The sequence below is a fragment of the Aquarana catesbeiana genome, linkage group LG12 (genome assembly GCF_042186555.1).
Source record: "Aquarana catesbeiana isolate 2022-GZ linkage group LG12, ASM4218655v1, whole genome shotgun sequence".
In the NCBI taxonomy this organism is placed as follows: domain Eukaryota; kingdom Metazoa; phylum Chordata; class Amphibia; order Anura; family Ranidae; genus Aquarana; species Aquarana catesbeiana.
In genome coordinates, this window is record NC_133335.1 from 51,258,182 (window position 1) to 51,272,435 (window position 14,254).

Genomic DNA, 14,254 nt, shown 5'->3' on the forward strand with positions numbered 1-14,254 from the left:
AAGCATTGAAACTAATGGGCTGCCCGAAAAAGTGACATGCTAGACCTCCTATTGTGAACAGGTCCTAATAGAGAGGGATGAGGCATTGTATGTTATGGAGAGGAATGAGACACTGCAAATGATAGAGACAAGGCCCTATTGGTCATAAAGAGGTGTGATGCACTGTATGTTAAAGTGACAATTTAAGTGCATTGAATGCTGTGGTGCAAAAATGGACGGTGACTTCAGATGAGCAATGGTGCATGGTGAAGGCAGCATTGCAGTGCGAACGGGGCACATAGAAAATAATTGTTTTCTTAGTGCCCTTGAGACCAACTGGCGTTGGTCAAGTGCAGAAAAACGCCCCTGGAAAATAGTTTGAATGGGCCCATCTGGAGAGATGGCTGCCATTCCACAAGTTCTGATCTTTAAAGCCCTTCAAATGACTGTAAGCCCTTGTGCACAACTTACTGGCTCCCTATACCCTTGATCAGGGGTCTCCAAACTTTTCAAACAAAGGGCCACTTTATTGTCCTTCAGACTTTTGGAGGGCCGGATTCTGGCCAGCAGGGGCAGAAAATGTCACGGGCCCAGCATCAGTGAGAATAAATATGGCGTCAGGGTTGGTGGTCAATAGGAGGAGTATTCCCCCTATTAGTAGGAGGAATAGTATTCCATCATTGGTATCAGTGGAAGATATAGTGCCCTATTGTTGGTGACAGTGAGAGGAATAGTGCCTCATATCAGTGGATGGAATTGTGCCCCAATAAAGGCTAGCATAGGGCCACATCTGGCCCTCGGGCCACAGTTTGGAGACCCCTGTCCTTGATGACCAAAGTTGAGCAGAAATTATATAGAATAATACAAGTGTGTAAGAATTTCAATACCACAGTCCAAACCAGGTTTAATGTAATCAAATGATATATAAAATGTCATACGTTCTTGGAAATAAGTGACAATCATTGGGCAGATCCTCCATACTTATGCCTTATACTATGAGGCGAGTATTTCCGCATGACAAAACATAATACTAGTTTGCATAAGACATAAACACAGCTCAGCCGGCTGTGTGTTTACTGGTGACACCGCTCTATCTTATACATCACAGCTTGTTAACCACAGCCTATCACATGATGGGTACATAAACTTCATTTCCGTTGTTAGCTTAGACTACAACTTTACAGGCTCTCCCTTTTGTAAGGTTACCGGCCTATTGTGTACAGTGTAGCAATGTATATCAATCATGACTGACTGAAATCGACTTGGTTGCTATGGACAAGTGTACTTTCTACTTTCACATTTCTCTTTGCTTTGATAGAGTGGACCAGTTAGTATGGGGTTGATGGAAGAAAGATATAATAGCAGGAAGACTTTGTGTTGCCCAGAATCCTTATTACATTGTCAAACATGGACTCTAGTCAGAAGACCTTTATAGGCTAAATCATTTTGGGGTGCAGCAGCTCCTGTGTGTATTTCTGAGGAACAAAAAAGTTCTCAACAGATATCTGATCACTGGGATACCCTAAACTTCATTTGTGGATGCCACTGCAGTATTTTTGGGATACCAAGGAGGTGTAGGCTGCATCCTGGGCATAGGTATTTCCATAGCAACTCTAAAGGAGGCTTTTGAATAACGAGCATGCTGGCAGGAAAATTTCTTGTTGCCCTTAGCAACCCATTAGTATCTGTCAGGAAATACACAAACTGGTTTCTTCGGCACACTCTAGGACAGGCATGTCCAAAGTTCTTCCCACCAATTGCGGCCCGTGGTCTGGTTTCATACGGCCCCACTGGTAATTTGGATATATATATCTTTTGTGGCCCCCAACGAACTGTATTTATCATTCCTCGGAGGGGACAGGGAAGGGGCGGGACGAGTGCCATCAGATCACATACAGGAGAATCTCCTGTTTACTCGGCGGCCTCTGTAATAGGAAGCCCCATCTCCTGGGCTGGCATTGGACGACTGTTCTGTCTATAATAGGAGGTGGGACTTTGTATTAAAGAGGCCGCCGAGTAAACAGGAGATACTCCTGTATGTAATCTGTTGGTGTTCGTCCCGCCCCCTCCCTGTCCCCTCCGAGGCTGCAGATGGGCATGGATCAGGCTGCACTGATGGCAATGGTGAGGCTGCATTTAGAGGCTGCATTCATGGCAATGGTGAGGCTGCATTCATGGCAATGGTGAGGCTCCATTCAGAGGCTGCATTCATTGCAATGGTGAGGCTGCATTCATGTCAATGGTGAGGCTGCATTCATGTCAATGGTGAGGCTGCATTCATGTCAATGGTGAGGCTGAATTCCTGGCAATGGTGAGGCTGCATTCATGGCAATGCTGAGGCTGTATTCATGGCAATGGTAAGGCTGCATTCCTGTCAATGGTGAGGCTGAATTCGTGTCAATGGTGAGGCTGCATTCATATCAATGGTGAAGCTGCATTTATGGCAATGGCGAGGCTGCATTTATGGCAATGGTGAGGCTGCATTCATGGCAATGGTGAGGCTGCAGATGGGCACTGATTAGGCTGCATTGATGGGCACTGACCCTTATTTTGCTTCACAGTTATTTATTTAAAATTTTAGTTTTTTCCTGAAACTTCCCTCTTAAAGTGAAGGTGTGTGTTATACGCCTGTGCGTGTTACACGCCAATAAATACAGTATATCCAAATAACATGCCCAAGCTCATCCTTTGACTCTTCACCACACACAGCCACAAAGGCAAGAGAATTCTTGTTGGGCAGTGTATTAGTTAATATGCATTTCATTTTATTGGTTCAAAGAATGTCAGGCAAAATGGTCGTCCCTCGCGCATGTTCACTTCATCAAATCTGGGCCTATTTGAAAAAAGTTTGGACACCCCTGCTCTAGGACATAAAAAAATATGTATCCAGCAGTTTAACTGAACTAGACCAATCTCCACTAATCTAGTATAAGAAACAATAACAATGTATCAGTTAGCGCCAATAAATAATTCACACCACAGTCTAATAAAGGAAGAGATACAACATAAAATAGCTCTGCTTGGGGTCCTTTCACACAGGAGGCCCGATCAGATCTGCTTTCAGTTTTCAGATGGATCTGAATGGAAGCTCCATGGTTGTTATGGGTAGGTGGCTTCAAACAAACATGTACCTTCAAGTCTGCCTAGATCCGATGCATCCTTTTCTGTTTTACTGGACCTAAACTTGACAGATCTGAGGTAAAAGGATGCAAAGAGATGCATTATAGCTTAAATCCACTGGCCCGTAGACCAATTATGGGCTTAGTTTCAGGCTGGAGGAAGCCCGAAACTGGAGGAAAACCTGAGGGGACATGGGTGTTACAAGAGTGACATCTATTCCGTTCTGCTCTGATTTAGCAAGGGATCTGTTTATGGATTCCCTGCTGACCAAAATGAACACCACTTGCATGAAAGGGCCCTTAGGCCGGCCATAAACGGTTCGAATCTTGGCCAGTTCACCCGGAACTGGCCGAGATTCAAACCATTAATGGGCAGGCTGAATGTACCAAGTTAACCGATTAATCAACTTGGGTACATTCAGTCTGCTGGATTAACTTGCGATTAGCAGCTGCTATATCTGCTAGCGATCATCACTGTCTTCTCCCTACGGTGACGGCTTTACCTTCCCCTGGGCGAAGACAATTGCCTGTGTTGATGGGGGGGATCGTGCAAATTTCTTTCCTGCAAACCGTTATCTATGGCCTGCCTTACTCATAAGGGTTCATGCACATTGATGCATAGAGCCATATGGGCCATATTTCTGTGCCTGGCTATCGCAGGTGTTGCATACAGCAACCTGTACAAATCAATTACAGGATGTGACTGTACGCTGGTAAACTTAGATACATGCATATGCATGAACAGGTACAGAATTACTCCCCTGGACACAGAGTGCCTGTATCCAGGGATGTACATCCATACTTCTACGCATGTATACACTCACATCTGCATTTTCCAGTGTACAGCTGCATCCTGTCATTGATTTGTACAGGCGGCTGTACGAAACACCTATGACCGTGTTTGGAGCTGTATGGCCCTATGCACCCATGTGCGTGAGCTGATATGAGTAAGGGCCTTTTCACACAAGTGACGTCCATTTTAGTCAGTAGGGAATTCGTGATCCACCTGGGCACAGAAATACGGCCATTTTCTATGCCGTACAGCCCTCTGTGCCTACGTGCATCAGCCATAATCAAGAAATCTGTATAGCTCAAAGATTTAGTTGAATCTTTGAGATTTACAGATTTAATCACGATTATGCATAAATAGAGCTATTTTAGGTTGTTTCTCTGCCACGACTGGACTATGGATTGAGTTATTTTTACCCAGGGTTAGAGCTTAATGATACATTGTTATTGTTCTGTTGCCATCTGCATTTCCAATTTACATCTGGACAGCGGAAAAGACGATAGCTGGAAGTTGATTGGTTGCTATGTGCAAACACAAATTCTTCCCATTAGTACACCCATTATATACAGGCTCCAGTTTGTTTTCTCGGAGTACACATTATGACATTTCCCTGAATGTAATACTTCCCATGACTTGCACGTGTTTACATGCATGCTGTAGTGTATTTTTAAAATTAGTTTTAGATAAAGTTATGGCTACTTTCCATGTACACAAAGGGGTGAATTTACTAAAATTAATAAGGGAAATTAAATTATTATAATTATTAACAGTGAAGTTATTGCATAACCAACCAAAACAGTACATTGATAACAATGCCAATGGTAAATTATCACAACAGCAGTGAATAATAAGTTCTAGAGTGAAGTGATATCTTCCAAAATGTGCCAATTGCTTGCCGTTGATAAAAAAAGGTTCCGTCACCAGAAAGATGAAAATACACCTTGAAGTAATAGATATCTGCTTACCAGATACCAATGACCCCTTTAGTTAAAAATAGAGTCACTAGCGCTTATGCAGGATTGTGCCTGCTCACATGGACGGCTGGACACCTGGATGATGTTTTAGGCATGAACCCCTCCAATCCCAATCCTTCAAGCAATGGATATATGGGAAACAAACAAAGTCTCCATAGTGTAAAACCATTTATTAAGATGTTAAGATAACAATAAAAAGCCAAATGGCCGCTTACATTTGTAGGTGCCTACCCGGCACTGGGGCTGCTCGTTTGTCAGGGTATGGTTGGTGTCAGAGACGCTTCCCTGAGGACGTTCACAACGAAATGTACGTCGGAGCGGTACGTGGTCACGTGATTGTTTTCCCACTTCTGGTTATCTGGTTGTCTCTCACGCCGGGTGGAACGCACGCCGTCCATTGATGCGGTGCGATGGGTCTCTGACACCAACCATACCCTGACAAACGAGCAGCCCCAGTGCCGGGTAGGCATCTACAAATGTAAGCGGCCATTTGGCTTTTTATTGTTATCTTAACATCTTAATAAATGGTTTTACACTATGGAGACTTTGTTTGTTTCCCATATATCCATTGCTTGAAGGATTGGGATCGGAGGGGTTCATGCCTAAAACATCATCCAGGTGTCCAGCCGTCCATGTGAGCAGGCACAATCCTGCATAAGCGCTAGTGACTCTCTTTTTAACTAAGGTGTATTCTCTTCTTTCTGGTGACGGAACCTTTTTTTATCAACGGCAAGCAATTGGCACATTTTGGAAGATATCACTTCACTCTAGAACTTATTATTCACTGCTGTTGTGATAATTTACCATTGGCATTGTTATCAATGTACTGTTTTGGTTGGTTATGCAATAACTTCACTGTTAATAATTATAATAATTTAATTTCCCTTATTAATTAAGGTATTCAATTAAGCATAATTTTGTTGCACTCCAATTATTATATCTTACTATCTAGCGCCCCCTATCTACTTATCTACCATTTGATCATTTATGTTCAAGTTGGGGAGCAGCTTGATTTATGTTTATTTATATATTTTTTTCACTGGTTGAATTTATGTATATGATTCACTTATTCACCAAAATTATTGACACCATTGGCGCGGAGTTAGTTGTTTTTTTCAGTGAATTTACTAAAGGCTTGTACACTTTGAATATGCAGTTTCTCCAGAGCTTAGTAAATGAGATGAAGCTTTACTTTGCAAAGAATACCCAATCACATGCAAGGAAAATAACAAAAACTGCATTTGTGCTTGCACATGATTGGATGATGGAACTCAGCAGAGCTTCTCTTTATTTACTAAGCCTTTTTGCAACGTGCACAGTCAAATTTGCCTTTAGTAAATCCACCCCATAGTGTATATTTAACCCTTAACGCCTTCCGGCCCCTTAAGGAGTTTTGGATGCCGGGAGGTGGGGCGGGATTTATGATCATGTGACTGCTGTGATTAGCGGCACGTGACGGCATTATGGCAGACACATGATCGGAGAGCTTTGCGTTAGTCACCGATAACTGTGCCAGGAATGCGCATGGCGAGCACTCTTGGCACTCGGCACCAAGGCCCAGCCGCTGAGAGGCCTCCTATTTGTGTGCTATCAATACCAAGAGGTTAAACATGATATGTACAGTATATAAAAGCTCTGGACTTGTAGAAGTGAAAGTTAGTTCTGATGGATCCACTGTAAGGTGCTTTTCCATGATTAGAATATGGTATAGGTGGACCCTGTTCTGGTCTTGGGTAGGTACCACTCTGACAGCGACAAAGGGATTGCTCAACACATAACTTGGATGTGCACTGTAAAGCCCCTGGTACAAACGTTTGCTTTTGCTTTTTCCCTCTTCAGGGCTTGAGCAGTCAAGGATAACAGAATTACGAAAGACTGCACAAAGACCTGTGTTAGGGTTTGATATCTCCTAATGACAATAAAGGTGGTGATTCTATTCATATTGACTGTTCAAGACCTGTTTAGGAAGGAGGCTTTTTTCCCCCTGAAATGCATTGGCTTCATTGATGCTCTTAACCATTAAATGTTTCAAAAAGTCCTCTAATGCCCTTTACACACGGTCGGATTTTCCGATGGAAAATGTGTGATAGGACCTTGTTGTCAGAAATTCTGCCCGTGTGTAGGCTCTATCACACATTTTCCATCGGATTTTCCGACACACAAAGTTTGAGAGCAGGATATAAAATTTTCCGACAACAAAATCCGTTGTCGGAAATTCCGATCGTGTGTACACAAATCCGACACACAAAGTGCCACGCATGCTCAGAATAAATAAAGAATGAAAGCTATTGGCCACTGCCCTGTTTATAGTCCCGACGTACGTGTTTTATGTCACCGCGTTTAGAACGATCGGATTTTCCAACAACTTTGTGTGACCGTGTGTATGCAAGACAAGTTTGAGCCAACATCCGTCGGAAAAAATCCTAGGATTTCGTTGTCGGAATGTCCAAACAAAGTCAGACCGTGTGTACGGGGCATAAGTGAGATGAACTTTTGTACTGGGTGCTCCTCCGTACACATCCAAGAACAGAGATTTAAAGGAGAATTTAGCTGTCTGCCCATTCTAACCTTTTTAAAGTGCTCATTGTTTGGCCATCTCTGAACCAGAAAAAGGCCTTTTCAGAAAAAGGAGGTCAGTATGGGCAGGCAGAAAACCTATTTCACCATTAAAGGTACGAATATAAGTTAAAGGGAACTGATTATGGCCAGGGACAAAAAAATTAAAATATAAAACTATTTTATCATTTTAGTCAGGTAAACATCATCACATCACATTTCCAATATGAATGATTTATATTTACTTTTAGTGTATCACTCCCACATAAAAAAAAAAAAAAAAACGTTATTCTTTTTACAAGGCATGCAGGGAGTTGTAGTCTCACAAATGAAAACCCATCACCATTGTGAAACCAAAAAAAGTAAGGAAAAACGATAAGTACGAAGAAAATTATTTTACCCAACACTGACCGCTTTTTGTCTTCTGATCTATGCTATTCAGATTCAAAAATGTTCCGAAAGAGATTTGTTTAAATGGTCGGTTCATCGTAGTGATTGTAAGTGGAGGCTGGTGGGCTGACTTAACCGCTAACTTCCAGTATGATGACTCTAATATCCCTCCAAGACAGATTTGAGCTTGATTTCACGCACCTTGGAGTCTTAATACTTATGCTAGCACAGGGGGTGTTTAGGTGTTCCTCCCCCATAATACAAAAGAAAGAATCTAGCAGTGAGAGTGGGCCTTCTCGTAATTGCAATAGCTGGTGTGTGCAGCCTCCAGAGCTTACTGCCAGATGGAAGGAGCAGGTAGGTGGTTTAAAAGAAAGCTGTCAGTTCTACAAGGTACAGGCTGTGGGATCTTGTTTGTCACTTTACTACCTGGTGAGTCATTGACCTGGAATGAGCATGCATCAGTTCAGACCTTTCAGGCTTCACCAACTGCTTACTTGGTCCACATTAGTGATGGAGTTAGGGACTAACACCCATTAAGAAAATTGTATGCTTGTCACCAGCAGTAGAATCACCAATCACCAGTTTAGGGGGCCATGTCATGCAAACAATCCTGTTGTTGGTGACAACTTGCCAACAACAGCATCACTAATCGACCACCTACCTGTTTCTGTGGGTTTGCTACCTCACTAGCCGGCCAGCGAGATGTTACTCCCCCACTGCCTCTTCACTAATGATGAGTAAACCAAGCAAAGTTTGGTTTATTGGACATTACCCGAATACATCCACAAACCCCAAACATAGTGCCTGAACCCCAATAAAGTCTACGGGAGTTGTATCGGTACTTTGTTAAGGCCCGTTTGGAAGCTTTTGGTGAAAAGGGACTTGGGTATCTGGACACTACCATTTGAGACAGGTACCAATTCAAAAAATGTTTAAAAAAGAATACTGTTTGGCACAGAGCAAGTTTTTTTAAATAAGGCTTTAAGGGCAAATTTAAAATACATGCCTTAAAATGTAAAATGTAAAGTGGCGTACTCGTAGGATGTACTCCAACAAAAGTGACAAACAAAAAGGTTTCTGATCCCTTGCCTGCTTATGTTTGTTAACAGAGCAGTCAGGGTATCCCGATTGATGTCAATGAACAACAATGGTCATGACCCTATTTGGTCAATGACGTCAGCCAGGTTCCCCAGAACTGCCATTTGCGTTGGGGGACTGGCAGGAGAGGATTGCCGTGCACAGGTCATTGTGTTTGTGACCTTGGGGCATTGGAACTATATCAGTGGTGATTGATGTTAGATTTATATTATGGGACTTGTTTTTTTTTTTAAAGGATTATTTTAAAGGTGTCTGTTTTTATTTACTATGTAACATTTTTTAGTAGATGAACGGCAGGCTGCAAACATCTTGGATTTGGGTCAAAGTCATAGTTAACCTGCATGCAAAGCTCATCCTTACCCTTTACTAGCAAGGACGGTTTGGCAGTGTTCTGGGCTAGCAAGGAAGCAATTCTTTGGAGATCAGTGGTAGGTTTTTCTTGGTGATATGTTGCCAGTAGCAGAATTCCTCATGTGACATTGCCCTAAGGACCACAATGACCTTTCCACACTTGCAGCTTTACAAAAGCATCATGAAGAGCAACCCCCCATACTTCAATCCTCCCAGACTGACCTCAGGTGATACACAGAGATGAAACAAATCCTCCTACATAAGTTATACCTGTTTATCTGCTGTCTTGAGTTCGCTACATCCATTCAAAGTCCAGAACTTATAAAGCTTGCCTGAGGTGTCAGGAAAAAGGGATGGAGAGCTGAAGTTACACTCTGCAGAGCTCAGAGAGGAGAGCTCCCAGAGCTGATTGAAGTGAAGGGACATACCCCTCTTCACACAGGAACAGAGATGAGGCTTTCAATGGGCTGAAGCTCCCTCTCCTGTCACCATTTTTCTCTTGGTGTCAGGAAAACTTGCTGATAGCAAAGGAACGAAGCAGCAAACAGAAATGACATTTAGTGCTCTTAATTGAGACAAGTACACACTATAGAGAAAAACACTTTGTTCATATTTCATATATGTGGTTTAAAACCACTTTAAGGCCCATACATTGGTTATCTTGCCACTGGTGATACCTCACCAAGGTGCAACTGCCAGTTTACCTATTGGACATTACTACCCTGCGTAAACACTATAGAACCTTGATCGCTAGCAAGAATGTCAGAGTGGTATCTAGCTGGCTTGGCCAACAAAGGAGCCACATCGCAGGAGAAGGTGTATGTGAACCATTACGGTGGGATTATGGTGGGTCCGTAAGGATGAGCCACTTGTCAGCCTGGCCTCTGTTTTAAAATAATCTCTTTGCAAAATAGCTGTTTCTCATTATAACCAATCTGATTTCATCCTTTACTCATCTGATTAGTACCATTGATTGCTTTAGCCAGCAAAGGAGCCACATTGCAGGAGAAGGTGTGTGAACCGCTAACAATTCTGCCACTAATAAAAGAAGTTCTAGTGTGACTTTGACCTGATGGCATCGGCCAAGCACAGGAATTTCAGTTTTGCATGGACAGGCCAGTATGTTGAGTATAAATGTCATTGCATAGGGATCCTTTCAACAAGCTCTGAAAACCAAATAACAGTCTTGGTTCACAGTCCAGTTCCAGCTTTTGAAGACCCCTTGTGATTGTTGGACATGTTCTGTAGGGTGATAATAAGGTTTGGAGGCATCCAGAAGTGCTCATAATTGTACAAGGAGGACTATCAACTTGTTAGAACATTTCCCTGTGGATAGGCCCAAACCCTACCTCTTTTATGCTAAAGCGTCAAAGAACCGCATGCACACTACAGGCAGATTCAGGCAAAGATTACGGTGGGTGCGTAAGGATGGACCACTAGTCAGCTTGGCCTCTGTTTTAAAATAATGTCTTTGCAAAATATGCGTTTCTCTTACTAACCAATCTGATTTCATCCTTTACTGATCTGATTAGTACCATTGATTGGTTTGGGATGCCTGGGTGATTATCATACACATAATAACCAGTCAAATTTGAGCATATACCAAAAGGCCAAGTAACACTATGTTGTTTATTTTTGCACCACTATTTAAAACCTATGACAATTTTTAACATGGAGGGTCATCCCTGGGTGCCAGTGGCCATAGACAACTATTTTATGCTTGCTGCGTTTTTTCTTTTCATTACTGTATGCCTTATGAAGTAAACCCAAAGAAATGCAATATATAATAAGCTCTACATTCATCTTTGCAGCTGTGTCACTGTACAGGAATCTCTATATCATTAATAGCCCCAATAACAGGAAGCGTGGGGGTAGAGGGGGCGGGGGAGACTCTCCCCCCCACACCCTGCCAGCCTGCCACTGTCCCCGCAGCAGGAAGTGTCAAACAGACACACACTTCCTACACTCAAACAGCTCAGTGTGTTGTATAGTAATGAATCCGAGAAAAACACCAGCTCTGCTGGAAGGATTGATCTACACATAGACACCCAGACAGAAGGACAAGCAGGCGGGCAGAAGCCACTACTGCTTCTCCTTCTAATTCCATAGAATACATATTTAAGGTTTAGATGAGGTCAGTAGATTAAACATCAGTGATATCATGATAGCGAGCTTGTTTGTGTCAACAATGCCAGCCCAGATAGATCCCCATTTCTTGCTGTCATGGAGACTCAGCAAGGCTAGATGCCTTGACATAAATTGAGTCTTGGTCTCATTGCAGAGGACTCTGGGAATTTATGGCCTATATTCCAAGTCGGAAACACGCTCTTGAGCCTCTCACATTAATTGCTGACATGACAAACATAATGATGTTGGAATTTAGTGCTTGTCTATACAGACGGAGGGATTTTGGTTAAACTGTACAGTTTATAAGCATGATAGAATAAGGACAGGTCATGGTAAAAGGGCTGATTTGGTGCCTGGTTGGCCAACAAGACTTTAGGTTACCTTTTGGTGGATCCATGGGATGTATCCAGGAGAAGAAAATAATTTACTTGCCTTGTAAAGACTTAAAATCACAATATACTGCAGACTTCATTTAGGTTTATGAATTTTGCATACATTTTTTTAAATTTTCAACCTTATAACTGGAGTAAGCAGAGAACAAATTATGTCACTGGTGCTCTATTTTCTATACTCTAGTACCTGAAATAGTCTAAGAAGTTGCAGGTGGCTTACCTTAATGGGTGCTGTGCTGAACCGTATTTTCCGTGCAGGAGCAGGTTCCTCCTCTTCGGAGAGGCCCTCAATCTCTTGGCAACTGGTGACCGGTTCATAAAAACCATCCTCATCTTCATCCAAACCACTGCCCCCTGAATCTTCCCCTAGTCCACTGTAGGCACTCAGTTCTATTACTTCAACTTCGGACCAGTCTTCCCGCTTGTATTCTTCATCTGCGGCTTCTGCTTCCACTTCTTCCTCCAGCTCTGCTTCCCGCGCCGTTACCCCCTTAGCTTCTGTCCCACCATTCTCAGTTGCGTTGTTGACAGGTCCTTCATCTTTTCCTGGTTCTGCCTCCTTAACCACGTCGGTTTCTGACTCACCGCTTTCTTCCACTTCCACTGGCTTGATTTTACAAATCTCCTGGACTGAGGTTGGCCTGTGAGGAGCATCTACGGTTTTAGATGCAGGTTTCTTCTCTTCGGTGGCATTGGTTGCTTCTGGCTGAAAAACTCTCGTTCTGCGGCTAGATGGGCTTTTGAGGGGAACTTTGTGAATGTTATTGCGGAGGTCAGCGTTCTCGAAAACTGCGCTCAGCTGGCTGACCGTGGGTGAGACGGCATCAGTGTCCAATTTGTCAAGGGACTCCGTACTCCCACCGAACCTCACCACGACATCTAGTTTGCGGTCTTGGAAGCCACCTCTCTCTTTACGCAAGAAGATCCTGTTGGTGGTCTCCTTCTCTTGTAGGTTCCTCTCAAAAACCCGGCGTGCCTCTTGCAGTTTGGAGCCCGGTTTATCTACCGATGCATCGAAATGGCTTACCCTTTCGGAAACGCTGGTTCCTAGCTTCAGCAGGGCGCTATGGTTGACGTTTTCATTCAGACTGCCGGCCCGCGGCAATGTCAATCGGGATGGCTTCTCTTTTGGTTTCCCAGCTTCGTTTTCGTTACCTGTTGGGACTGTCCCCATCTGCAGGAACATGTTCTTGATGCGGTGCACATTGGAACCGTATTTACACCTGGATTTGCGCGCTTCTTCGGATTCCGCCTCCGGCGCCCCATCTTTGCCTGTGCGCAGCTTTTGCACCCCAACCTCATAGGCATTTCTGTGCGGTGAGGAACTCCTGGTTCCCCCACTTGGGGTCTTACCCTCCGTCTTCATCATTTTTGGGATGTAGGATGTGGGTACCCAGATCTCATAGTCCTCTTCTCTCCTCCTCCTCCTCCTCTCCCTCCAGCCTCCTCCTGTTTTTGTGTCTGTCACATCAAGACTGGAGCATCCTTTCCGGTGTGTCACAAAGCTGTGAGATGATGTAGCCCGGCAATGGAGCACCGTTATCAGACACAGTCCCCCACCATGTCACTAGAGCTGATGCATCCTGGCCTAAACTAGCATCACGAAAAGCAACATCCTCCTTCCTCCTTTCTCTGTGTGACCCCCCCTCCTCTCTCTGTATCACTCCCCCTCTCTCGAGCTCTCCCTTTTTTCCTGCCTTCTGTAATCTGAAAAGGTTCCTGCAGGGTCCTACAGAGAGATGAATTGCTGGAACGAAACAAAAACAGAGAGGGAGGAAGGGATTAGAGAAAAAAAGAGTGATCCATCTGTCAAAATGTATTAGAGGGCTGGCAGAGGAGAGTGAATAATCGTTTAAAGTGACAAGACATACTGGAAGTGCAGATATGCGCACACACAAATGCATATATATAGATATATATATATATTTTTTTTTCTGTATACAGTATATCGATATATATATATATATATATATATATATATATATATATATATATCTCTCGATAGATATATACATACATTGTTTGCAAGACATTTTATAATGCACTTTAATACATTATTATTTTGACACTTTAATCTCATAACAGGGTTGCTATTGGTTATTTGTTGCTGATGGTTACTGTGCATTTTACTAACTTAACGAGCCATTCATACAGTATTTGTTATACCTAAACTACTAGTACTTTTTTGGATCTAGGAAGGATAACCAAAAAAGGGGACAGCATATAAATTTCAAATAGTGCCCCTAGTAGGCTCCAAACCTAAGACCCCCGTTTGATAAGGTAAGGACGCCATCCATTTATTGAACCATTCTAAAGCAATGTGCTAAACAACCAATCAAAAATGTCTTAACAATCATTTACTTTTTTTTCCATTAAAATCACTACCCATTAGAGTTCGTGTATATAGGAGAAACTGGCTTGAATTTAGGATAATTTTAAGCTGCTTCTGAGTTGCTTCACACCACATTAACATAG

The 14,254-nt window shown here is 43.0% G+C and overlaps 1 protein-coding gene across 1 annotated transcript in view; it reads right to left on the reverse strand.

Annotated features, from left to right (window-relative positions):
- PPP1R9B (protein phosphatase 1 regulatory subunit 9B) overlaps nucleotides 1-13,451 on the reverse strand; it is a 69,077-nt gene extending 55,626 nt beyond the window's left edge. The window contains exon 1 of the mRNA XM_073607773.1: nucleotides 12,000-13,451. Within this exon, the coding sequence (XP_073463874.1) occupies nucleotides 12,000-13,148 (1,149 nt within the window). The 5' untranslated portion in view covers nucleotides 13,149-13,451. The remainder of the gene's footprint in view (nucleotides 1-11,999) is intronic.
- Nucleotides 13,452-14,254: the final 803 nt, after the last annotated feature.